We start from the raw sequence: 27855 nt of genomic DNA on the forward strand, positions 1-27855 counted from the left end.
TTGTGCCCCTTTGCATTTCCCCTAGCCTTCCACTTTTGCCTATTTAGATCATATATGCCCAAGGGAAGGGATTAATAATAAGTATTAGGGATTTTTTTTTATCCTCCAGAATGTGTTGTATCAAATTGGTATATGAAACTTGCTGGTTATACAGAGCAGCATTCCCAACATAATTCTAATTAACTCAGTATGATATCTGTGTAAAATGTATAGATCAGTGTTTCTCAACCTTGGCCACTCAAAAATGTGTGGACTTCAACTCCCAGAATTCCCCAGCCAGCATGTTGAAGTCCATGCACCTTCAAGTGGCCAAGGTTGAGAAACACTGATACAGATACGTTGTGTGTGTGTGTGTGTGTGTGTGAGAGAGAGAGAGAGAGAGAGAGAGACTATTTTAAATTTTAAAAATGTGTCTCTTCAGAATTCCAAATAAGATTTGAACCTATCCCTTTTGCCATAACCATTTTGCATCTGAAGTTTGCTTCAGGTGGTTTTCTTGGGAACTTTTGTTGCTAAAAACCGAGAATGAAGCATGAAAGCATTGGCACACCTGTGGTTTGGTTTTTTTGGCTTTAACAACAGAGGATTTTTTATTCCCTCTGCGCACAGACATGACAAGTGGGAGAGGAACATCGCCAGAGAACTGGTTGTCGTGACGCAGTACGTTTTTGCTCTTCAGTCTCCTACCCTATGTAATGTCTAACATTTTCAGCTGCTTACCTTTCTAAATCTTATTTCTCCTCTCTGGTACAAGATTTTTTTTTTCTTCTTCTCATTGCCTGAATTAAAAAGCATTGTTGAAGCCAGGCACGGATTGTCAGGTGGCAAAAGTGCGAAGATTAAACAATCTTCTGGAGGTCTGTTCCTTTTTTTTTTTTTTAAATCAATTCTTTTCATCAGCCAGAGCTTCCAAACAGACTCTGGAGACTGTAAAGGCTTATTTAATACTATTTTTAAATCTCATTTTCCGCAGTAGGTAATAAAAGTTCATATTTGCTGGTAAGGGAAACGAGGCCTTGTGCTTTGTGAGTTTTCTAAGCATTCAAGGGCTTTTTAGTTTTGCATGCTATTTCATTATGCCATCCCTTCCTGCTTCTATTAACACATTTGGCATTGTTCCTTCTCTAGGGAGCAAAGGAGCAAGATAAAGACCCTTTAACAAACTCCAAGTAGTAAATCATACCTATCAAGAATTATGGGGAAAACATTCCTTTTTTTTTTTACAAGATAACCTAGAGCTGTCTTTATCTCTGAGTAGCAGGATTCTCAAAAGTATTTTAGGAGTTTGTTCACACCGCTATGGCTCAGCTTACATCAGCATTTTTAAAATATAAATTCCTTCTTTCACACAGGTTTATTTCTCTGCTGGTAGAAAGAAAAAGAATAATTTTGGATTAAATCCTGGGGCAAAGATGGATGTAATTCCTGTCTTATTTTGTTCCCTGGCACTTATCTATGAAAAAGCAAACTGAACTATTGATGGACTAAACAGAATGAATATATTTCCTTCCTTCCTTCCTTCCTTCCTTCCTTCCGTCCTGTTCAAGCCATAGCAGAGGAAAAAACTAACCTTTATAGGGAATGTTATAAATATTTTGTGATGGAAAATTTACACTGTGGGGGGAAAAAGAACAATTTGTATTACTGAATTCACACATTATACTAAGCTGTGGCTGCCTGAACAAGCCAGTCATAGAATTAAGCATTATACCAAGCCAAAGATGGATAACCTGCATTCTATAAAGTAAATCTGGCCTCCCAGGACCAATTTATGATCCGCCCAATCATTTGCAGAGCCTCCTGTGCAAATGTGAGTAGATTAATAGGTACCACTTCGGTGGGCAGGTAACCACGGAAGTGTCTATGGACAAACGATGGCTCTTCGGCTTTGAAATGGAAATGAGCACCGCCCCCTAGAGTCGGACACGACTGGACTTAATGTCAAGGGAAACCTTTACCTTTACTAAAAAGAATAGTTAAGGAGCAAAATCATTACACTGTAAGCATTTTCCCCCTAACACTTTGCTTCCTCCAAATCAGAATAGGGGGGTTTAACAGCAAAATGGTTGCCTTAAACCAAGGCTTAATATATTCATTTCATCTTTTACAATCCCCCAAACCTTAAAACAAGAGTTTCTGGGCCCACCTACTGATAGCATCCTTGAGATGTCCAAATGCAGCCCTGGTCATTAATCATGTTTTACAAAGCACAATGGCTGGATTCCCACAACACTAAACAAAAACCAAAAGAAACCTAAAGAAACAGTGTGCCTGTATATCTGGATGCTGCCACATCAATGGAAATATTTGCTCAATGTAGAGATAGACCAGATTTGTATTAAGATTATGGCCAGTTGCCACCAATAGGGGAATATATTTGATAGAACTGTGCAGCCCTTCAGAAAAAGGTGTGTCAGAGTGCACGTAGGTACAGATAGCACCTGATGGCAACTCCTTAAATGAAACATGCCTTTTCCCAGGATTATGCTGCAGCCCCATTATCCTCGGAATAGGTGTGCCTGCTTTCAGGCGTTGCCAACAGGTGCTACATTCATGCCCCCACATGCTCTAGAGCAGTGTTTCTCAACCTTGGCAACTTGAAGATGTGTGGACTTCAACTGGCTGGAGGAATTCATGGTGGCTGGGGAATTCTGGGAGTTGAAGTCCACACATCTGAAAGTTGCCAAGGTTGAGGAATACTGCTCTAGACCAAGGAGCAGAAGCATCTATTCCAGAAAATTAACAACTGCTTCATTGACTGTTTTGAATTGTTTGTGGGGGCCAACAATTGGGAGCTAATAAAACAATGAAATATTTAAAATAAAGAATATTTTATTTTATTTATATTTTATTTATACTTTCGCATAAGAGGCCTCTAATTACTATAATTATCTTGGGAATTACATTATCTTGTCAGTGAATCATTCCTTGAAAAGCCCAAATCTTCAGACCTTTTCCAGGCTACCTTATCATCACACATTCCTGTTGTTATAGCATAACATCATATTTCCTATAGCAAACACTGTGGCTGTGCATACCTGAAAGTTTCTGAAATACTTTTCATACATTCTTATATTTGTAAGTGAAGGCATAATGTTTTTTGAACATTGGATTATATTACCCAGATCTTATAGAGAGAAGCAGCAATAATGCATCCAACCCTTCCTTATCTGTGGACAATTCGTTAATCTTGCAGCATGCAAACACATCTGGAAAAAATGTCTGCTTTATAAAAGAATGTTAAACATATTGATGTTAAGCACCATACAGATTTTCAAAAGCAGATGCTGATTTTGTTGGCAAAGGGGGGATCAAAACTGAACACCTGTGATCCCAGCAATCATTGGAAGCCATAATGGAAACAGAGATCACGTACATTCAAAGGCAGTCAACAAAGTCCCAGATTCTTTCAGGTCTCCTGCAATAATATACTTGAGAAATAGTTATATGAAACCCTAACCCCAGGAAGGATGGAAAACTGTACAAAATGAGATGTTGATGGCTCAGTCCCAAACAATCTCCACAAGAAGGAAAAATGGGGAACAGCTAAAGGGGCTAGGATGGATTCACGCAGAGCTATAAAATGCTGCAGAGACAAAGGGACATTTACAGAAAATGGAAGGAGCAGAACATTTATTTATCTGTCTATCTATCTATCTATCTATCGATCAATCAATCAATCAATCAATCAGATTTATATAGCTGCCCATCTCACAAGAAGTAACTCTGGGCAGCATACAATAATCAATAAAAAACAATACATATATAAAAACAGGCATTTAGAAATATAAAAATCAACATTAAAAATAGAGATTAATTAAAACTAAAATATATACAAACCCCAAGCAAAGAGAGAATGAGCACATCCACCTCAATAGTGGAGCCATCTAGACAAGTCTCCAGTTCCCTGGGACCCTGAGGCCTGGTGGCATAACCAGGTCTTGAGGGACTTCCAAAACATCAAAGGGGACAGAGCTGACCTAATGTTGGGTGGGCAGGGAAGAGAATGCTCCATAAGGTGGGCACCACAGCAGAGAAGGCCCACTGCCTGGGATCCCCCAAATGCAGGTCTCTGGCAGATGGTATCTGCAACATGCCCTCTCTGCTGGATCTAATGGGCCAGGCTAATATGTTCAGGGAGAGACGGTCCCTCAGATAACCCGGTCCCATGCCATGAAGGACTTTGAAGGTTAAAACCAGCACCTTGAATTGGGCCCAGAAGCAAACTGGCAACCAATGCAGCTTGTGGAGCAGAGGTATAATATGTGCTGTCCTAGAAGGACACATAACTGCCTGTGCCATTGCATTCTGCACCAGCTGAAGCTTCCGAATACCCTTCAAGGGCAACCCCATGTACAGTGCATTACAATAGTCCATTCTGGAGGTGACCAGGGCATGAGTGACTGTGAGCAGAGCCTCCCAATCCAGGAACGGGTGCAACTGGCGCACTTCCCAAAGCTGTGCAAACATACAAGATAATATGTAGGAGCTGTGTCAGTCTAAAGTCTAAAGCTCAGAATTAGGTGAAGCTTGAGAGATATACTAAAACAACATCAATAAAAATGGCTTATGCGGCTGCATTAGAAATAAAGGGAAAGCCAAAATAGGGTCTATTGCAAGAAAAAAGTGGAGAAGTGGTAACAAATGATGATAAGACAGAACTTCTTAACTCTTATTTTGTATCTGTCTTCTCCCTGAAGGGAAATGGAACCCTAGTTGCATCAAAATTATAATAATGTGGACAGGCATTATACTGCTTTAGGGATGACTGGATGATGCTATGAAGGTGCTATTACTCACTAGTGCAAAATTACTAATGAATTTGCTAATTTAAATGAATTCAAGAGTCCAGGGATCGATGGATTATATTTCAGGATACTGAAGGAACTAATGGAGCTGATCACAGAATCAATCTCAGTAATCTTTGAGAACTCCTTGAGGACTGGACAGGTTTCAGAAAACAAGGAAAGCAAATGTCATCCCAGTCTTCAAAATGTGGGAGGAGGAGGACCAGGAAAATGACAGATCTTGACATCTATACTGGGCAAGGTCTTTTAGCAGTTTATCAAGCAGCATGCTGTGAGCATTTGGACAGGTGTGGTATAATTAAGAGGAGCCAGCATGAGTTTGTCACAATGGGTCATGCCAGATTTAACCTGAGTACCAAGTTCTGTACCTGGGTAAGAGATAGGATAGCAGTATTCAAATATCTGAAGGGCTATAACACAAAAAAGAGAACGGACAGGGTCCCAGTGGGTTGAAACTACAAGTAGGAAGTTCAAGCTAGCCATCAGGAGGAACTTCCTGACCATATGAGCTGTCAGCAGTGGAAGAGACTGCCACATCAAAATGGTGAGTTCTCTTTTACCAGCAGTCTTCAAAAAGAGGCTGGACAACCACCTCTCTGAGGTGGTCTAGTGGGTCCTGCATTGAGCAGGGGAGTTGGATTAGATTACCTTTAAGGTCACTTCTAACTGTGACTCTGTGATTAACTAACCTTTCTAACCATGCAAATTATCTTTGCTTCTATGACAACAATACACTGCTTCATACATTGCCTTTTGTTCCTTAAATGCCTTATTTTTTCATTCTGAAAATCTCATTGGCTCCATCTAACCACAACTTCCTTGGTCTTCCTCCTCATCTTGACCAGGTCATGCTTATTTCATAATTAGAATTTGATCCTCATTTATTTTCTCCATGTGACCAATCTATCTAATATTGGCTGCAAATCATTTGGGTTCTCAGCTAACAGCCAGTGTGTATAAAAATAAGTGTCTGTTCAAGTCCCCAACCAACATATCTCTACTGTCATCACAAACATTCCTTATACATATATAAGGAAGATCGGCTCTTGGCCTGACACAACAAGATTCTTCTTATATTCTGATGTCCTTAATCAACCAAGGAACAATCAAACCATGGGTAACAGTCCAATTATTCTCCAGGCCAGCAAACAGGATATGCAAGCAAGGGGATACTGCTAAGAAGTCACCATATTGTTGGTTCTTCCCATTTGATTTTCATATCAATTTTCAATATTTACAATGTACATATTACATAGCATGAGTTGGTAGGTTGGAACCAGGAGTATTTTAATGTATACCACTTAAAATTAGATGTGGAAACACTTCGTTTTATGCCACTCCCCTATTCACAGTGCAATCCTATACATATCTGCTCAGAAGTAAATATACCTGAGTTCAGCAGAGTGAGCACAGCGTTGCAGCCTTCAAAAGAAAAGCCTTCCTTTCTCTTTGATGCGCCAATATAGTAAATCTCTGTGTGTGTAGCTTTAAAGGTATGAGTATCTTCAGCCATCAGAACTGAATACAATCCAGAATTCTAACACTGCAGCTCTGTCTCCTTTTAAGAACCTAAGAACTTTGAAGGATCAGTCCAAAAGGCTAACTCCTGCACCATTCATTGTCTGTCCAAGTGAGTCCAGGAAGGAAAGTTTATAAATGGGTGACAAGGACAACAGCTTTCTTCCACTGTCATCCTAAAGCACCTACTACTAAGGGCAAGCAATCTTTGGTTCTGGAATTAATATACTGCTGCTGAGCCTAGCAGCCATAGTTAAATCCTCCATGAATATCTCAGGTTTACTTTTTAAACCATATAAATTAGTGACCATAAGCACATCTGATAGCAGCAAATTGTTTGTGTGTCATGTAAAGGCATACTTCCTTTTGTTAGTCCTGAGTTTGTATGTGTTTAGTTTTGGTGGATGATCTTGTGTTCCACAGGAGGAAAAAAATCCTTTTTTTTTACTTATCCGTTGTAGTGTTCATGCCTTTATACAGCTCTACTATATTCCTTAACTGCGTTTGATCCAAGCTGAAAATCCCCGGTCACTCTAGTCCAGTGTTTCTCAACCTCAGCAACCTTAAGATGTATGGATTTGAACTCCCAGAATTCCCCAGCCAGCATGTTGAGAAACACTGCTCTACCCCCGCCCTAGTAATTTAGCTTCTACTTTGGGGTTTCCTTCCTACTACTATAGAATAGCAGTAGGGTGGGAATATTTAAATAAATGTTATCTTTTGGGGGGGAGTTGATTAGGAGGTCTATATTTTTGCACTATGCTGACTGGAATGTACACAGTTTTTTTTTTTAATAAGAATTTTATTAAGTTTAAAGCAAACATAAAAGCTACAGAAAAACAAAAAACTACAAAGAAAAAAAAGGAAAAAACTAAGAAAGTGTAGAAACACAAAAAAGAATTTTTCAAAGTTACAAAATGAGGTGACTTTCGACTTTTAACAGCAAGGATATACAACAATTATATCCCCCCAAAGGTAACACTTATTTAATTATTTCCTCCCTACTACTATTCTATACATTCCTGTCTACTATAATAAAGATCAAACTAAAAAACATATAAATTGTCTGCCATTGTACTTGATAATACAACAATTTTAATAATCTTAATCATATTAAACCCAAAACCAGGTATTTATTTTTTTCTTATCATACTTTAGTAATCTTAATCCAGATCGTTAAAGATAAATGAAATCAGCCAAACCCTAAAAGCAATCCAGACAAATATTGTTAAACCCTTATCCTACTTCAAAATAAACCAGAGCATTTACATATTCCAATATGCACAGAGCTTTTTTCTTTAAAAAAATCGAACAGCCCAACTGCCCCCCTCAAAAACTCTGACTTCTCTTCAGGAAACCTCCCATATGTAATAACCCCTTCTTTTCCATGGCATTCCATCAGAAGCTCAATTTCACTTATGACTTGCAACTCAATCTCTCCCTTTAATTTTTCCAACTTGACTATCCAATCTTCATCCAGCATTTCAACAGAAGTCCCGATCTCACTCTTAGAAGATACATTTCTGTCACTGTTAAATTCCTCAGTTTCATCCCCAACATGATGACACATTTTAGACCTCATATTTTCCACAATGTCCTGAATGCCTTGCATAAAAACTAGGTAGGACTCAGAAAGAATCTCTTTAAAATCTCAGTGGAAGTCAGAGAAAGTCTGTTTAAAATCCTCCATGTCTCACACAGTAGATTATGGTGCCCCCTAGGAGCTTAACCAGCAAAAGTCAAAGATATGAAAGAATTCCAGAATGTGTTTACACAAGTGAAAGTGAGATATGCAGACAGTTCCCCAGAGAAGTAGAAGCAGAAAACTGAAAGTTCGAAACAGCCAATTCAACATGCAGGAGAATGCTAATATCTTCATATTTAGTACAAAAATAATATGGAGACAATTGTTTATTCTCAATCCTCCTTAATACTTGGATGGAAAACAAAGTCCAAAACTTAAAAAGAAATATAAATTGGGTGATTTAGAAATGGGGTGGCTGGTCTTAGTGTCCATTTAAGGCTACAGCTTGGCTTGGAAAATGGTGATGTCCCAGCCTCCTGGGTGCTCTTACCAGTTGAGCGCAAACACTGTTTGCAATCTTCTGGCTGCAAGCAGCTGTCCGGAGGACAGATGGGGTGATTCCAGGTGTTTTCCTTTTTCCGGAAAAATACTCCTGGGCTTCAGGGAAAACCTGCCTGAGCTCAAAAAAACTGCCGCGTTATCAGTTCTGCCCACTGAGCCTGCGGGCACAGTCCACCATGCCCCCACCGCAAGTCCAAATGTACAGAGATTCAAATACAACCTCAGCAAGGATGTACGTAAGGTAGGATCAGGGGTGCAAAAATCCACATGGCCACTCTATGGCAGCAAAACATTAGGGGTCACTCTATTTCTCCTGCCACTTAGTAATCATTTTGTAGCGCAAATCTAGTAGCTATACAGAAAGGCATAACTATTTTACCAGTTTTATTTTCACTTCCTTGAAAGATAATTCAAGGAAGCTGAATTGAAGTTTGCCTTTTCAAAATAGTTGCCATACACTAAGATGGCCTTTTTCCCTAGAAAATGGCTCCTTAAAAAAACCCCAAAATAGTAATGCCATATTATATTGTTCCCATCAAGAAACAGCTACCCAAATAGTTATTACCTCTTTTCCTATGAAGCAGCTTCCGGGGGGGTTAAGAATCATATGAGCTGGTATTGCCAATTAAATTTGCTATTAATACTTCAAATTTCCAGCTAGCTCTACAGTTGGCACAAGACCGACTAAACTCTGTATTTGCATTTTGGCAGTAAGATACTGTTCAATAAAATATGTACACAGTTATAACATCCAAATACACAATGTGAGCCAAAGTATAAAGAAATGTTTATGTGGATAATTTTTGAATTAAAAGTTCTTTGGGAAGATAGGCCATTTCACCAAGTATCTGGATTATTTATTTGGCTGGCATTCACTAACATGCTGTAACTCTTGCAGACAATAATTATGTTGGATGTTGCAGCACAAAAATATTCTCATGTAGCACCTGGAAACTAAGTATATTTTGGCCTAAGGTTTTGCCCACCCGCAAATTACAATTTTTAAAGTCCAATCTGACAGCCCACTGCTGGGAATGTAGACTAAATTTGCACATCACACTAAACCATGATTCACCTGGACATATTTTCTTGAATTAACCAGAGTTGGCTAGATTCCCAAAACACCCTAAGCCATAATCAGACAAATCTCATGGAAGCTTAATGTGCTACTACCAATATGACTTGCAAAACTTTGTACGGCAGCACAGGATTACTTGTTTCTCTCTGTTTGCTGCTATCTATCGGATGTCTGAATGTTTGGAGCTGAGATCTGGCAAGCCAAATTAGCGTGAACCCAGAGGACCCTGGTGTTCTTAAGGAACGTCTCCCTTAACTGAAGCACAGCAAGCCTCCTCGTCAGACTTACTGTAGTGGGTGAGAGCAACACAGGCCGATTCCAAGCAAAGCCATTCTCACCTTGATATCCTACCACTCAGTTTCCCCAAATTGTCTAGGTGGAAAACCAAATCCTAGATTAGGGTGAATTCTTCATCCTCTAACTGGGCAGTCCACTGGAGTTGGGCAGCCAATACTGTAAATTCAAATAAAAAAATAAAAATTAGGCAGGATGGAACTGCTGGGCCCTCCTTGCGGGTCTGGAGGAGAGGCAGTAAAGACTTCACATTCGGTTAAAGGACACCCCCCCTTTCATTCACAGGGATAAACGAGGCTTTAGCAGCGAGAAGGGTTGGGGCAGTAATACAGCTTTCCTCAACCTGATGCCTTCCAGATGTTTGGGGCTTTAATTCCCATAATCCCCCAGCCAGTGTTTTTTGTTGTTTTTTTTAAACTGATACCCACTGATTTGGTACAACTGAGTATTTAGAGGCTGCTTCTCTCTCTCTCTCTCCCCCCCCACACACACCTCTTTTTAAACAACATCCTTCACTTACCAAGTTCGGTCCCGACGGAAGCCGCTTGTACCTCACTTATTCGCCGTAACTCGGGACTGGGGAGATTTAGGAAAATTTTATTGACCGCGGGGGGAGGGGGAGAAAGAGAGAGAAGGCTCCCTTGCTTCAATACATAAGGAAAAAGATCTACCACCACCACCAAGCCATCTCCTTCTGCCGGTCCCTGGAAGCCTCACAGAGTCCCCCCCTCCCTCCGCTTCTTTGCAAGGATCCTCCCCTCCCTCTTTTTTTTTTTGGCCAAACTCTGAGCACCTTTGTCTTTAAGAGGCAGGTCCGACCGCCTGAACGGAGGGCGGGGACAAAAGGCTAACCCGCCTGCGATTGGGCAGCGTCGCCAGTCCTTCAGGATCCTTCTCCCCCGCGCCTTCCCCAATAGATTCCTTCCCTCCCCGCGCGCGCCCCCTCCCCTTGGAAAGGGCAGTTCCAGTCTAGCGTTGACGTCACCCCGTCTGTCTGCTTCGGTCTCCGCTTTCTCCCCCCCTCCCTTCTGAAACTGAATCTCCTTGGACTTGAATGAGGAGCAAAGGACGGGGAGGGGGGCGGAGGAGGAGGAGGAGGGAAGGACTCACATCTTGCCTGGGCAGGCGAGCGCGAGAGGGAGACGGAGAGAGAGAGAGAAACAAAGTCGCAAGTCTCGTCCGCTCCGGGTGCGAACTTCTAGGTCTGGCGGGGGAAATGGGGGCCGAGCCGCACCTCTCCAGAGCTCCAGCCTTCTCTTACCAGCTTCGGATCTGAAGCTAGACACACACACATCTCCCCCCCACCCCCACCCCCACCCCCGTGCAACTGAGGAGGGTGCTCTTTTTAATGTTGAGGTCCCCCCCCCCGCTCCTTCCTCCGGAAAGGTTTCTCTCTCTCTCTGTTTTTTTAAAGTCGGTCCTCTTTGCCTCGGTTTCCTCTCCCGTCCCTCAGCCGTCGCCCCCCTCCTCCGCGCAGGACGCTCCCGTCTTTATGTCGCGCTGCCCGGAGACCTTCTGAGGTCTCGCCGCTCCTTTTGTTTCTCCCCCTGATTTTTAAATGTATAACTTGATGGGTCTCAACAACACCGGCGGACCTAACCAGCCTAATGTCTCCTGCACTTGTAACTGCAAACGGTCTTTGTTTCAGAGTATGGAGATCAGTAAGTACTTCTTCGATTTATTTTATTACCCACACGGTTCCTTCCGTTTCCCCCCCCCTCGTTTTTTTCTTTTTGCACGACTTGGGGAGGGAGGGTGAATTTGGATTTGGAGCTGGATTTGGAGCGACCTGAACGGCCGCCTTGCGCGGTTCCCTCCGGGGAAATGCGGTCCGGAGTTTGCAAGTGTGTTTCACCCCCGCCGTCCCTCTTCTGCGGTTTCCTCCGAGGGGTTCCTTCTGCGGTTTTACACGGAAAAAAAAACCCGAGGCGAAGAGTTTTATCCTTCTATCAGAGTCTGGTTTGGTTCTGTTCCCCCACTTTTTCCAATCCTCAGTCTTTTACCTCTTGTAATCCACTCCTCTTTGCTCCTGCTCACCCCCCCCCCCCCATTTCCTCCCCTTAAAAAGTTGCGATTCTTGCAATCTTGGGCACTTCGTTTCCTCCTCTTTCGGATAACGTCTTCCCCGGCAGATAGTTGCGTATCCGCAGTGGTAGTGTTCATCGCGTTAAATCAAATAATTAAACCGTGTCATTTCTGAAGAAGAGGAGAGGGCGAGAGAGGTGAATTTCAGCTCGGATGAAATCTTCCCAGCTTGGTTGAATGTTGCCCTTCAGCTTCGCCGGCGGGGCTGCGGGAGACGGAAGGTGGGGGGGAGGAGAGAGAGGCGAGCGGAGTCCTTCCATTGATCGGCGCGTTCCCTTCGCGTTGAGGAGAGCCGGAGGACCGTGGGAACGCGCCGGAGAAGCCTCCCGTCTGGCTGGGCTGCGCGGCTGCGTCTCCCCTTTAGGAGAGGGAGAGGAGCCGAGGAGGAGGGAGGGGGCCGCGATCCTCCCCAGTGAGTTTGATCGCCCCGGGAACTTTGTTCCCAAGCCAGACGGTAAAACAGCCTGCTCGGGCTATTTAAAGCACACGCTCGATTGGAGGTTCCAACCAGCGAGCCTGGGAGCTCCCTTCTCCCAGGACGAGACACCATATCTCTGGTTTTATTGTCACTGCCTGTGGGTTTTTTTTTAATTGCCTTCCTGCAATCTGCTGCTCTTCCTGAACCTTGCAGATCGGAGCCCCCTTCCCCTTCAGCCCCGTCTCTTCCAGCTGTCCTAACCCGTTTGTATTAATAACTCTTTCAGCCTCCCCAGTTATTTATACACTACCCGCTTCTCTTTTACAACTATTTAATGCTTTACTTGCTGGAAAGTCAAGCCCTTGATTTTCCTTTTCTAAAGCTTCAGATTCGTAGGCGACACGTCCGTGGGGGCGATCACTGAAGCCTCCTTGTCCAGAGGCAGTATATCTCTGGAAATCTGGTGGTGGACACCAACAGTGGCATAGGGCTGTAAGTTTACCAGCAGAAGCTTAGCTGAGCAGTGTTGGGAGCCGAGGACTAAGCTGGCTGATGGTGAGTTTTGGTCTGATCCAACAGGACTCTTTTGTGAAGAGTGCTCTGCTGTGCTCTGCCACAGTTCTGTCTCCAAAGTTGTGGAGAAGGACACTTACAGCCAGCCCATCATGATATGACAGAGAATTGTTTAGCCATTGAGGCATCTCACCAAGGAGTCTTGCGAATGTGTTGAGAATGCAAACTGTTATGTCCGGCAAACCAGAATTTGTGACTATAAATAGCAATCACTCAGTCTGAGAAGTAGATTACAGCTCTGTCTAGGCTTTGGAAAGACTAAGTCAGGCAAAGTTAGTTCCCCGCCGGTGTGTCTGTGCCTGTAATGATAGCTGAGTAAATATATCATAGCTAAGTAAATATATCGTCACAGAGTTCCTGATATCTAATGGAATAACGTGAATTCTATTTCCTGTACACATCTGCATTTTATTCTGTTCTGCGGTCATAACAGACCTTTGCTCTAGTTCCAAAAAGACATTTTAGAAAAAATGGGGATTGGACCACAGAAGGGCTTTTTTTAACCTTTGCCGTTCTGGTGATGGAGAAATGGTTTCAGTTTTTAAGGCTTTAATCCTATCCATAACTTAGACCTGAGCTCTGTTGACTACGGTGGGACTTTCTATTTAGGTGGCATGTCTGGGTTTGCTTGGTAAGCAGAAAACTGTTCTCCAATTCTTCCTTTCTATTCTGTAATATTATGCACAAAAATTGCCATTCCATGCTCTCCAACACAGTAAGGCATTGGGGAAATGCCCAGAACTGGAATATATTTAAAATACTGCATTGTTGTGATGAATTTGGCTGATTGCCTCTTCTCTCCTTTTTTGCTGGTAAAGAATCTGCTGTTTAAATACAATCTATGCAAAAGATACACGCAGTACATGGCCATACCCTCATTATTGATGAGCCTGCCAGTGCCCTTGATGTATCTACTACATCACTAGATTCCCAGACACAGCAGGCTAATAATTATTGTGGAACAGTGTCGTCTTCCCCACTCTGTCAGAGATGTTAGTGTACAAGGATTTCTTCTTTAAAATCAGCTAATTAAAAATCAGTGTCCATGGAAAATGTGATTCTCTCTCTAAATATTGCAACAATTAAAATGGATGTTTCTCCCCTTCCTGCTTCTAGATAGTATGTCCCTTTTTGGCTGTAGGTCTTGACTGTTTACCTACCCAAAGATCCCCAACACATGACAATATTTTCTTTGCTAATAAAAATATGTATGGAGCTTCTGTCTGCTACGTATTATACTGCCAAATGCTTGCCTCCCTTTTTCCGGGCCTTGACTATATATTTTTCTTTTCCTTTCAAATTCATCACCTTTATTTTCAGTCCCTTCCTCTCAGCTAATCAGCTGTAATGATGTTTTGGCTGACACAAGGCAGTCTCGTTAATTTAGTTGTCTGCTCTTCCAAATAGACTTCATTTCTCACTTCTGATGAAGTGATACTCAGGGGATTTCGACCTGCAAGGTTAGCATTAAGACGAACAACATTCAATATGTAATATACATATAAAATACATGCATTCTTTAGCTGTCAAGACAGGCAACAGTGAAATGGGAGAGGGACTAATTTTTGCAAGCTGATTTTGACATAGTCTTCTTAAAAATGCTTTTGAACCAATAAACTTGCCTGAATCTGTTCCAACATCTTGATCTATTAATTAGAGTTGGGAAAGATAGAGAGTGAATGAGTTGGGGTTATAGCAAAATATATCAGCATGTTTTTCTGAGAGTAAGACCCATTTGAAATTTCTGGGACCTACTTTCCAGTATTTCCCATCAAGATGTAAAGTGCCTTGAAACAATTTCCCATAGCCTAGTGCCATTCAGATATGTTGGACTATAATTCTTACTGTAACTTGCCATCTAGGAGGGTTGATATGAATTGAATCCCAAGACATAAGACAGGCATCAGGTTTAGAAAGCCAGCATTAAACCACTTTTCACTGCCCAGGATACAGTAAAAGTCACCATGGAACTACTCCATATTAATTAGGGTCTAATTAATGCCACTGGAGTCCTTCAATCTCCCGTATATGGATTAATATCTAAGTATCAATTCCAGACACAATATGCAAATTAGAATGTACATGACTGTCATCATAATGCTGCATCATGGATAGATGGGTAAGTCTGTCACCATCTATCTTATTGCTGCTGAACCTGAATGTAGTGTCCTTCAGAATTCTTCCCATCCTGCATCTGAGAAATGAACTCATTTGATAGGCACTGCAAGAAGGTAGGAATAAGAATATCCCAAAATATCCGTCCGCCTTCAGCCTTCCATTGAAGGACAAAGACTTGTAATGACAGACAGCAGAAGTTTCTTATTGGACACCATTTGTTCTTCTTCCAAATTATTCCTTGACAGTAGGACTAAGTTTGCAGGATCACCTTACATATCTACTTTTAATATTGGAAACTAAGATGGAAAGCTGTTGGGAGTTCATTTAAGATTGACTTTGAGGAAGACTGCAGTACAGTGTTATGTGTATTGCCTAATGAAAAGCTGTGGATTTTGCATGTTTATCCTGAAGTAGGATTGGCTGCAACTCAAAAGAAATTTATCTGGAAGTAAGTCCCATTAAACTCATTTCTGATTTACCAGATATGCTTATTGATAGCTGTAGGTCCCTGCCCTGAATCACTGCCTTGTAATTTAAGATGAGTTCCATTTGAAATGTTAAGTGTTGTTTGAAATAAACTCTCCTTAAAATTGACAGTAGTGTTTCATTCTTTATGGCATGAAATAGTAAGCTGATATAGCACTTTTTGAAACAATGCAATGAGTTTTAAGTGTCTTGTTCATTCTGTTTGATGTTTGAATTTATTTCTTTATACTGATTTTTCCTCTGGTTTAATTTAGAATTACTTCCACAATAATTCTATCAATAATTGCTAATGGTTATTAAAATAATTGCTCTACCTTTTAGAGTGGCAGAAAGGTCACTTTGAAGCCACTTATGATTTGTTCGATAGCATGATCTAATAGCATCAGCAGGTGGCAGGATTGGCTGACCTTATCTGAGCTATGAAGCTAAGCAGAGTTAGGCCTGGCTAGTAAATGGATGGGATACTGTCAGACAATTCCAACCTGGAAGAAGATAATCACAATGTTCTTCCATATAATCTCATACTGTGGCCAAGGAAAATGCATGGATGTATTGATGCAAGCAACCTCTCTTCAATGGAGACTTTACAGTCTAATAGTGGCATCCACATAATATGCTAAACCCAAATGAGCAAAACACAGTTGCTGTGTTCAGCTAAATATAGTCCCCAAACCAACTGAATTATGGTGCAAGATGACAACCTGATTCACACAATATTCTATGATAATGGCTAGGTTCTCACAGCATGTTGTAGCATGAACTGTCCAATCCTTTTTACCACCTGATCTGTTGTATGAACTCAATTAATATATGTTAAAGGATCATTGAGCCACATCAAGATAAACAGAGGGAGAGAGAAGTACACACACACACACACACACACACACACACACACACACACACACCTACATACATGAAATGGAAATCTATTTCAGCTTTGCTGCGATCCTGGTCTTAATTCTGGAAGCCAGGGGAAAAAGTAGGATTCTGCAAAGGGCTAATATCTTTTTTAAGGGGATAACCTTACTACTGTGTGTTCTTGAATCCACAGTTAGGTTAATTGTGAAGATGGGGGGTGAGAGTAGTTTTAATTTCGTGTTAGCACCTGCAGACAGGAATTAGCCCACTTCTCTCTTGCCTTCTTGGATGAGTCTTTAAAAAAAGGCTCTTTTCCACCCTCTCCCTTTCCATGTTCAAAGTCTTGACTACTGTACGGACCAGCAAATACTCTGACCCAGTGTAACAACTGTTCATTGTGTGACGCTTTCCAAGGCAGCCAGACATCTCTGATGTGGTCCTAATCAGTCAGACAAAGTGAAATGAGGTCAAGGGAGTGCATGCTATTGGCAGTGTCTGGAAATAACAAATAGTTCACAACGGTAGATTAAGGCCGCGTCTTTCTTCCATCCACCAGGCTTCTGATGGTTCCTAGAATAATTAATTCTATGTACTGACTCCATTCCTTTTGTCTAGGGATTTATTTGTGCAAGCTTTCTTAAAACAGAACAGTTGTTTCAGTTTAATAAAGTTATATTTCAGCAGAGGTATATGTGCCTGAAAAATAGCTATTGGATTCTTTATGTATAAAAGTTTAATTTATTAACCACTTTGCTTTCCTTCATATTTCTTTTATGCTCTGTTCAGTTCATCCAGGTGATTTTGGAGGTATCAATCAAATAATTAAGATTCTGTTAATGGAAGATTCTCCTTGGTTGGGTTCACACATCACGTTAAATTATGGTTTCTTTTAATCATGGATGGTTGAATAAACCACAGTAGCTGGGTTCAAAAAACCTGCTAAGCCAAAATTAACCAAGCTTAATGTGTTGTATGGATGCAATCACTAGGTCTTTACCTCATCTGTCTAAGAGTGTTGTGCAGAGATGGTACATTTTACTACTAACTGCTGCTTAAGGCTGCCCCGGCAAAGGATCAGTATGATACAAGAAGCCACAGCTGCTACAAATCATGGCTACACAGATTATGGATCCAAATAGCTTTCTGCTGATTGTTAGCTCACAATCCTGAAATTCCCAGATTTCATTTGCCCGTCCACTGGTGGGTGAACCACAGTCCCAATCTTGATTTCTCCTATTTTTCACTCCATGTTGGCACCATTCAAGGCATGGTTCCCACATCTTAAGTAAAGGTAAAGATTTCCCTTGACATTAAGTCCAGTCATGTCCGACTCTAGGGGGCGGTGCTCATCTCCATTTCAAAGCTGAAGAGCTGGCATTTGTCCGTAGACACTTCCATGGTCATGTGGCCGGCATGACTAAACGGAATGCCTTTACCTGCCCGCCGAAGTGGTACCCATTAATTGACTCACATTTGCATGTTTTCAAACTGCTAGGTTGGCAGGAGCTGGGACTAGCAACGGGAGCTCACCCCATCACGCGGATTCGAACTGCCGACCTTCCGATCGGCAAGCTCAAGCAGCTCAGCGATTTAACCCGCAGTGCCACCGTGTCCCTCTCCCACGTCTTACTAAGCTGTAATATGACTTGTTTATTTTTGGTTTAAAGTGATGTGTAAAAGGCACTGAAATTTATAAATGAGGGTTTATAGTTTAGGATTGCATAAACGAGGACACTGTTCAACTATGTACTGCCATAGAACGAATATACCATGGCTTTATCTGCTTCTTGTGTTTCAAATCTTTTTCTGTAGCATGTAGCCGTTCTTTCTCTTATTCACTTATCCATCTTTCCTCATGTTCCTCTCAATCACCCATAAGACTCTCCTGATCTAAATAATTTTAACATCTCTTCAGAGACCCCACTTGCAGGCCTCCTTCTGCCCAGCTCTTTTCTCCAACTGTCCCGTTCTGTTTCTCTTTCATGCTTCTGGGCTGTTTATTTTGTAGCTCCTCTTTCCAGTTTTCAACCTCATCGCAGAACCTGAGAAGCTGCACTGCAAATAGGTCCATTCTACGAGTAACAAAACTTTCTGTGCCACTAAAGCAGTGAAACCAATCCATGCTAGAGACAGAGTTGAATGCAAGTTGGCCTAATTTACTGTAGGAGAAGGAGCTCCCTATTCATCCATCAAGAATTTAAAAAAGGCCAAACCCAAAAGAACGCATTGTGCCTTAGTGGAATGTGCCAAGGAGTTCTCTGTAAATGATAGTTCAGACTGATCTCTTTTTAAAGCTTGGATGGAAAATTCAGCTGATGTTGGTGGGAAATAGAAATGAAAGCTTCCTATCCTTTTCCACAACTGCACAACAGAGCATGGTAGAAATCCAGGTAAGACCAAACCTGTTGGTCTTTGCACCAAGTTGAATTTATCAGGTCTATCAGGTTTCAAGTCAGGTCTACAGTCCAATCTCTTTTCATAACTGTAGTTATCTACATAGAATCATGTTTATATTCCTCTATGGAACTTACTTAATCATCAAGTATCTGTTTGGAACAGTTCAAGCTTCCAAATTGGCAACATTTCTGCATTAAAATGTTAATTCTTCAAAACTTCAGTGTTTTGTACATTGGTACTCTCTGCCTCATTTTGATTAGCAGAAAATAGCTAGTTAAGAGGTTATTAATCTGAGTGATCTGTCTAGATAAATAGGTCTTACGTGCTATTTAGAGAGAACATGTACATTAAAAATCCCTTTGTTGATATGTGTGAGCTTAGAAATATTCCCTGAATGGAATATTCCCTGAATGGGCTTCTGAATATATGTGAACTGAAGATATTGAGTTGCCAACAATTTAGACTCCACTGAAATCTGTGGGGAATTGCTGAAGGTAACAGTAGGGTCAAAGCTGAATCCCGTAAGAGACACTTACAATGTGGAAGTCAAAAGACAACTCTGTGTTGCTGAAAATAGTTATGTTGAAGAATTGAAGGGATTCCAACCTGTGCCACAAATTCTCATACAAATACGAATCCCTTTAATGGGCCTTCACCTTGTAGTATGGATTGATTCCAACAACAGTGATAGGACAACTTTCACTTTCTATATTGTACCCTATCTTGTTTGAATCTTTCTCTGCCCAAATTATTCACTAGTCTTGAACTAAGTCTTTATTTGGAAGGGGTTGACTTTGTTTGAAAGCCAACTCAAAACAAACAGGGTTGAATACCTATTGTCAATTAATTCCCAGAACTGACCATGAGACCAAGTGCATGAGCAACTGAAAAGATACTGCAAGACCAAAAGAATGTGGTTCCCTGTACATTTTTAGAAATGGGAGGAACAAGGTCTGCTAATTTTCACTGGTCTGGTAAATCAACTGCTCACACTGTTGTGAGCACAGCTAATTACCCATTGCCCAGTAAATGGTTGGTTGTATTCTCAACCAAGATGCCATTTTTGATAGGATTATCTCAAAAGGTTAACCAAACAATGCAGCATTTGTCTTCCTGAATCCTTCACAAATCCAGCCTGGAAATGGAGTGCATTGATTCTAAAACCCACAACTTAGTAACCCATTACTGAGGCTCTCTTTGTTCTCTGTTCATTGTTCATGTTGGGTTATGCTTTTCAGAACCATGTTCACACTTTTATGCCCTCCGTTTTCAACATCGAATATAGGAAGCTGACTTACATAAGGTCAGATAGCTAGCCCAGGCACAGACTGTCTGGTGCCTTCCATCAGCCTTAGCTAACAGCAGTTATGACAAGGTATGCTCAACCAATAAATCAGGGAGAGAAGGCTTACTTAGGGTCTCAACACCAAGGGAATGTCATTGCAGGGGCCCTGTAAGCAAGCCTTCTCTGTGACAGCCCTCCACCTCTGGAACAGCCTACCCCCAGATATTTAAACCATCCCCTCATTAGGTTTTCGAAGAGAGATTATCTAGACTAGGGAGCCTTCTTCCTAAACTAACAGCAACCCTTGAACAGAGGAAGGCATCATCTGTATGATCATCTGATCCCTTTTTCTGATGATGTTAAGAATTGATCATCAGATCATTGGGTAGAAGCTTGGACTCAAGAGTCTTGAATGGGCCTTTTCAGCTCTGATTTTATGAAAGCACTTACTCTGCCTTGGAATTCACTTCTCCTTTTACCCTCTGAACTCTACTGAGTTCTTCTGGTTCCAAAACTAAAAGGCTGTTAAAACAATATCCAGGTTTTTTTCCCCTACGTCAAGAACATGAATTCATTTTGGATCTCTAAAATGAAGGATCATCCTATGTTCATTTATCCTTTTTTCAATAGAAAGCAAAAGCAGCTCCTATATTTATATAAATCAGATGTGATTAGTTAAGGTGGTAAAATTGTATGAGCATGCTTGAAGATTTCTAGAATGTCTGCCTCATAAAGAATATTTTTGTATGTTTCAGAAATACTGAAACTCCTGCTCTGAGGATTGTAAGCACCTAGCTGTTATGATCTCTGGTTGGTTAAGATGATGATTACATGCCATCAAGTCATTGTTAACTTTTAGTGACTACATAGATAGTTTTTCTCCATGCTGATCTATCCCTAACCTGGTCCTTCATCTCTTCCCACAGTGCACTCACTGCTACTGTTGAAGACTGTGTAAAACTTTGACTACTATTGTCTGTGAAATATCATTGCCAATATTTCCCAGACATTAAGCTATAACGATTAGATTTGATAATTTAGCTCTTCAGGGAAATAGATCCTCTGGATCCAGATACTGATAAAATTTAAATGTAAACAAGTTTACTTAGTGATTTTTTTTTTAAAAAGAGGTTCAGTTTCTCACAGATTGCACTGATCTGAGAAAGTGAAAGCAGAATGTCTAGTGAGAGTTATATTATTATTTTGCTTTGTGTGACAAATTGCCTTAGGACATATTGTGGCATTAGCTAATATAGGATTTTTCCTTATTGGATAAAGAATCATTGACTACGTGTGGACTTAGGATGGATTTGCTCTGCATTTTTTTTAAGCTTCATAACTATTAAACTTAGTTACTTACGCGACATGATTTCTGCATGACCACTGCAGCTGTGGGGCCTGAGAACATGAGTCTATGACAAAGCGTTTGGTGATGACTAACATCTACAAATTCCCTGTATTTAATTTCAGTTTGTAGAACCCCAAGAACTCTATGAAATAGATACTTTACTGGGCAATATTTGTAAGAAATATGACACATCCCTACTGCACTGAGCCAGTTTTTTAGAAGTTCTATCTGTAACACTGAATCTGAGAGCCAATTAATACACACCAGTTGATACTTCAAGCCGTAGTCAGCAAGTGAGGTGTGAACTGAAGCATAAATCCTACCTTGTGGAGTGGAATCTAGATTTCCTCCAGTAAAAATGGGGCTTTTATTGCATTGTTTAAGAGTTTCTATTCAGTGGCCCTAATTTGAGACTTCAAGTGTGGCTTATATTTAATATATGGGTGGTTCTGAAAATTTGACAATATTCTTACAATAAAAGAGGGGCCCAAGTCCTTCTGCTTACGCATCTTGTTTCTCAGAGCAGCCAATTAAATGCCTTTCAGTAACCTGCAAGGAGGACATGAACCTAATATCCCCTTTTTTTCTGCTACTGCTCAAAAACCTGTGAAGTTCATACAGCCATGATGGCTAATAACCGTTGATAGTTCTGTCCTCCATTAATCTGTTTTTTCCATCTATCACATCCTATAGCAATGGATTTTGTAATGCAGAGGTTAATTCCTCTTACTTTATCTTCAGTCAACCAGATCAATTTCATAGCCTGGCCTGTGTCCCCTTTCTAGTTTCTGTACACTGTGCAGAATTTATAAACCTCTAGCAAAATCCACCTTAGTTGCTTTTCATCCCTTAAGTTTTGTTTTTTCACTCCAATTTTTGGCTTTTTTTAATAGACAAAATCAAAGCCCTTTAGTCATTTTGGTTACTTGCCCCTGTATGATTTTTCTTTTTCTTTTCTTTTCCTTCAAGAAAAGATGACTAAAATGCTGTACTGTGCTCCTCAGTTGCTTATATCTCCCTATTTTCAGGTTTGCTATACTACTTCTTGTCCCAACATACAAATGACTTCTAGCAACAGATCTGCAGCTCATGAATCAACTTTACTTAGCATTGTGCAAAGGGCATGAGTAATTTCTTTGTTCTCTTCCTCTCCCCCTCCTCTGTCGGCTTTGCAATTGGTATCTATAGAAGGCCAAAGGTATAGCTTTATGGAAAGCATGAGTCATCTATTGGTCTGTCTGTCAACTAGTTATCTTTCAGTCATTCTGCAGAGCTGCTACTAGCCAAGAATGAATCATACATGGCTAAGTGCACAAACAGACAGGGTCATGCTCATTTGCAGAAACTTTTCAAATCTATTTATGGTGACAGGAAAAGAGGTGGGTGTATGAAGGGTGATGGAATTGGTGCCATTTAGCATTGTGAATAAACCAGTTCAGGAATGCTAACAGTTATATAAACAACTCTTTCTGGGTGTTGCTAGTGACCCTAGCAAGGATAGCATTCAAATGCTTTTGTGTCCACTTTACCTTTCATCTGTCTTAAAGTATTCTAATTCTCTTTGATGTCAGGTAGCTGAATTTTTTAGTTTTGGCGTGCTCATGGTGATGTTGGCTGATTGTAAACTGTGTTCCTATTCTAATTCGAGAACACCTGTTGGCTGTTGGGAGCCATGTATGGGTAAAGATCCATAATATCCAAGCAGCAATATGCATGTCCATGTTGGAACCCAAAGACTGATGCAGCCCATCATATAGCTGCACATCACCCATAATCCAAACAGCCCCTATGTGCAGTGTCCATAGCCACCATAAACTGGAAACATGTAGGTGCTGCATAATGTGTAATGACCTTTAGAGAAGAGAATTAGCTGTGTGGAATCCTGCACAGATAATTTTTATTTATTTATTTATTTATTTATTTATTTATCGAATTTTTATCACGGCCAATCTCCCCCCTGAGGAGGGACTCTGGGCGGTTATAATCCCTGTCCCTGCACTCTATATGTGGCTATTTATTTCCTTTTTGTTTTGTCTTGGCTGAACATGCTATCAACAGTAGGCTGACCATATTTCCTTGAGACAAAAATGGGACATTGTGATGGCAAAACGGGACAGGGTTAAAAATGGGACATTGGGATGGCAAAATGGGCTGGATTGGCAGGCAGGAACTTTTCCGGTTTTCTTGGGCTGGGAATCTTCGGATTCATTTGCAAGAGGCAAGGCTGGGCTGGAGAGTCTAGTGAACGGTTGTCCCCGACAAGCCATTCCTCCTCTGGCTGTGCTTTTACGTTCTTTTCTTCCTGCCATTTCAAGGCAGGAGCCAATCGCTCGCCCTTTGATCACTGCCTATCAGCTGATCCTATTTTTTTCTTTTTAGGTTTCCCGCCGGGTTGAGCTCTGCGGCTTTTTTCCCGCTGTTTCTGCTGAGCTCCCCCTCCTTCCACTCAAAGTCAGACTGCATTCTGACAGGTTCGCGGGAACTTTCAAATTTTTAAGTAAGGTTTTTAAGGAAATGGGACAAAATGGACCTTTACATTAAAACAACAGGACGGTCTGGAAATGTTTAAAAAAAGGGACGTTCAAAACAGGACATATGGCCAGCCTAATCAACAGAGACTCGATCTTGGTGAAATGAAACTGACTTAAAATAAAACAGGTTTCTCTGTGGAAGAATATCTAGGAATAGACTTCTGGCCCTTTTATAACACTGCACTGTTTATGCTGAACTTAATGGAGGGTTTGCTGAAAAAGATGGAGAAGTAGGTTTCTTTTTTTCTTGCCTCCATTTCCTCTTCTTTCTTAGTTCGAGATTGCTGTCTGCAGACAGTAATTGGAGCAGAGGTTGGTTTGGGGTGAAGACCACTCTTGAAAGTTTGAAAGCATGATATGAATGCTATCACAACATGGCTGCCCTAGTAGTTGTGGTGAGTCAAACAGTTTACCAGAAAGCAATCTGATGAATTTGCTCCCCACCACTTCTTCTAGCCCTTTGGATGCTTTCTATTTCTCCAACTTACTTTTTCTTTTCTTTTTCTGGGCAGAAGAATACATGTCTTAAACAAAGCACTGGACTGCAGTTGTAGACCACTTTTCTTTTCAAAGAATGTCTGTGGAAATGTACATGGGCTCCAGAAGAAACCTTGTAGAAAAAAGATGCTAGAGGCTGGCGCCTAATTATTACAAATAATTATATCTAATTATATATAGAAACAGCCATTTTGAATTAGAAGACTCTTTTTAAAAAGCTAAGTGGAGCAGAAAGCCTAGCCGATTCCAGATTAGGTGTCTGGACATGCTGCCGCTCACAGACACTGTGTTGCTGACTCCTACGATGGAAGCATCGGATTTAAGAAGTATGGCCAGGAGGATCAAAAGGCGTGGCAAGGCCTTAAGACTTCTACTCTCCTCAGCTCATGGAGATCATTTACAGTAGACTCTCAGTTAACTGGAACTCAAGGAACCGGCACTCTCAAGGAACCAGCACAAAAATCAAACCTGAAAAAAACCGGCACTCTCAAACAACCGGCAAAAAGATCTGTATCTCTGCTGCCATCTAGTGGGTATTAGGGTTTAATAGTAACTCTCAAGCAACCAGAAACTACATTTATCCAGCATCTACCAATCCCCCTGGGTGCCAGTTAACTGAGAGTCTACTGTATTTCAAAGATGTGCATACATTCTGCAGCAGTCATAAAAATGCATACTGTGTTGGTCCTTGCACTAAAAGATGGATAATTATGAAATCACGTTTATGATAAAAAGGGACAGCAGGATGTAGGAAAGCAGTAGAGTAGGTTGTTCTGTTTTGCAAAGCATATTTGCTTTGTTTTCTGAAGGCTTTTGCAGTATGTTTGTGTCATCACTGCTTTAGGCAAGTCAGGATGTCTGCATTTTCCCTGACTACCTGTCTAGGAATTTTTAATGAATTCTCCTACAAAGTCCACTGTCTATAAACAGAATTCATATTTGAATGTTTCTGAGACAGAGACAGACATCATTTTGTTCTTTTTGTTAAATGATTGCCGTTATTGTTCACTTATGGCTGCAAAGAAAGACCTTTTTGGAAAAGAATGAAAATTGAGGGTGGGGGAAGTTACCTCCCACTGAAATATGAGTAAGGCCATCATCACCTGCTCCAAACCTCTTTTCCTGTATTGGGTATTAAGGTGGTTCCCTGACTTTGGAAATTGTGAAGAGGAAGTCTGCAAAACTGTTGTACCTCTGAAAATCCATATGGGACCTAAGAAAGGAAACTTTTGCTTGGGCCCAGGTAGATATTGGGCATGCAAGTGGTTGGAGTGATTAGGAAATTTAAATTCTTGTGTCTCTCTCCACCCCATCCCTGAGTACTGAGTTTTCTTTGCTTTCCTTACTTTTCCTGGGTAGGAAGAATAAGACATTTCCCCCCCAAGAATTAGAATTGTGGCTTTCCAAATTATCAAATGATATTTTGATATGGTTTCATGCCATCCCTTTTAGGACCAAATGGTCCTTGATTTTTGGCTTAGCAACACAGTGGAAAATATCTCCCTTGCCATAGAGTTGTTGACAGTAGTGGTTTCTCAGTGCTGGACTGAAATGCTGCAGGTCACCTTTCAGCCATTCTTGATCTTATTCCATTGTTTGCATTTCTCTCCTCCCTCCCTCCCTCCCTCCCTCTTTCTTTCTTTCTTTCTTTCTTTCTTTCTTTCTTTCTTTCTTTCTTTCTTTCTTTCTCTTTCTTTCACTGGTCAATTTCTTTTACACATGGTTGATTGTTCATAGTGTTTTCCTCAGCAAAGTTATTGCCAGATTGAAGATGAGCTTTGCCAGAATTGAGTAGTCAAAACCCTTTGCAAATTTAATTTAGATAAGCAAAAGACATTGACTAGACCTGCTTACATGTTGAACAAAACATGTTGAGCTCTTCCAAACATCTCTATTATGCAGCTGAACATCCTTTTGCACAATCTGCCATATGGGGCTATATTCTTTTACTTTTTGGAATCTGGAAGAAAAGCTTTGCAAGAGATTATGTACACATTACAGATGTGTACATCCTTGCAAACAGAACAGATTATATCTATATCTATACCTATATCTAACAGTATAAAGAATTACTTTGACTTTTTGTACATCCAGAAACATGATTTGAAAAATGAGCATGCTTAGGGGACAGGCAACAATGAGAATGGGAACTTCCTAGGAAAGACTAGATTGCTTAAACCATCAGTAGGCAAAATGTTTATGCTTGTGGCCAGATTGGGAATTTTGACAGGGCCTTATGGGTGCTTTTCCAAAATAGCTATCTGGGTATGATCATACAGAAAACACTCATTGATCAGACTGCAAAGGTTGCTGCTGTTTTCCCAGTTTACCTTTGTCTTATGAGCATATTTCCAAACAAAACATTTGGTTTCCACCATTCACCATATATATTTTCTAAGAATACCCATAAGGTCTAGGCAGGGCCCAGGGCGATCCTTGGAAATTTATCCCAAGCTTGTGACTGAAGGTAGAACAAAATAAAAAAAGCATAAAAACATGGGATATTATAAAAACATTACAATGTATCCAAGGTCTGTAATAAAAATCTCCTAATCATATGTATCAAGCTCCATCAACAGCTTGGACCTATGCTTGAGGGCGAAGCCAGGTCTTCAAGGCTTTCTGGAAAGCCAATAGGATCAGGGCCATTTGAATCATGGGGGGTATGAAAACACTATTATGCTAGAAGCTATGTTTCATAGTTCCTTAGCTACTCTGCTCCTCCTTCCTGTACTTTTCCCTCTTATGCTAAGATACTAAATTTTAATTTCACTCTCATTATGTCCCATTGGGCAATATTTTGCACTGAAATGTAATTTCTTCCCAAAACACAACAAAACATAATTCTACATACTGATTGCCATCTTAACAGGAGGTACTTGAAATGGTTTCAGTTAGGAAATAACCTCTTCCAGTTTCTGGCTGTTTTGTTGAGACTTTTATGGCTGTATCAGAATATTTCACCTGGGCAGCCAGGTGCTTTTTCTTACTTTTCCATTAAAGGATCATCTGGAGAACATCAATGGCCAGCCACAATGTCATTCATTCATTCATTCATTCATTTTTATCCCACCTTTATTATTTTTATAAATAACTCAAGGTGGTGAACATACCTAATGCTCCTTCCTCCTCCTATTTTCCCCACAACAACAACCCTGTGAGATGAGTTGGGCTGAGAGAGAGTGACTGGCCCATGGTCACCCAGACAGCTTTCAGGCCTAAGGCGGGACTAGAACTCATGTTTTTATCAAGATGGGACTCTTTGCAGCTGAGGAATACTTTACAGTGCTCATAATGAAACACTTTCTGATCCAGTTTGCAACAGTTATGGGAAAATAATTCTCTCTGCAATAGAATAAATAAAATAGTAAAATCATTTGAGGCCAAGTAGCTCTCCAGGAAGAACTTGGTGGTATATTTCCTTTTTGATGTATAGCCAGTGAATTGTTTGACTTGGCCAGAGAAACCCCTATT

The 27855-nt window shown here is 40.8% G+C and overlaps 1 protein-coding gene across 2 annotated transcripts in view; it reads left to right on the forward strand.

Moving 5' to 3' along the window:
* Positions 1 to 10882: 10882 nt before the first annotated feature.
* PMEPA1 (prostate transmembrane protein, androgen induced 1) overlaps positions 10883 to 27855 on the forward strand; it is a 79204-nt gene continuing 62231 nt past the window's right edge. For both annotated transcript variants that reach the window (XM_063297015.1, XM_063297016.1), the window contains exon 1: positions 10883 to 11445. In XM_063297015.1, coding sequence (XP_063153085.1) covers positions 11343 to 11445 — 103 coding nt within the window. In that variant the 5' untranslated portion in view covers positions 10883 to 11342. The remainder of the gene's footprint in view (positions 11446 to 27855) is intronic.

This window comes from Candoia aspera, chromosome 3 (genome assembly GCF_035149785.1).
Source record: "Candoia aspera isolate rCanAsp1 chromosome 3, rCanAsp1.hap2, whole genome shotgun sequence".
Lineage (NCBI taxonomy): Eukaryota > Metazoa > Chordata > Lepidosauria > Squamata > Boidae > Candoia > Candoia aspera.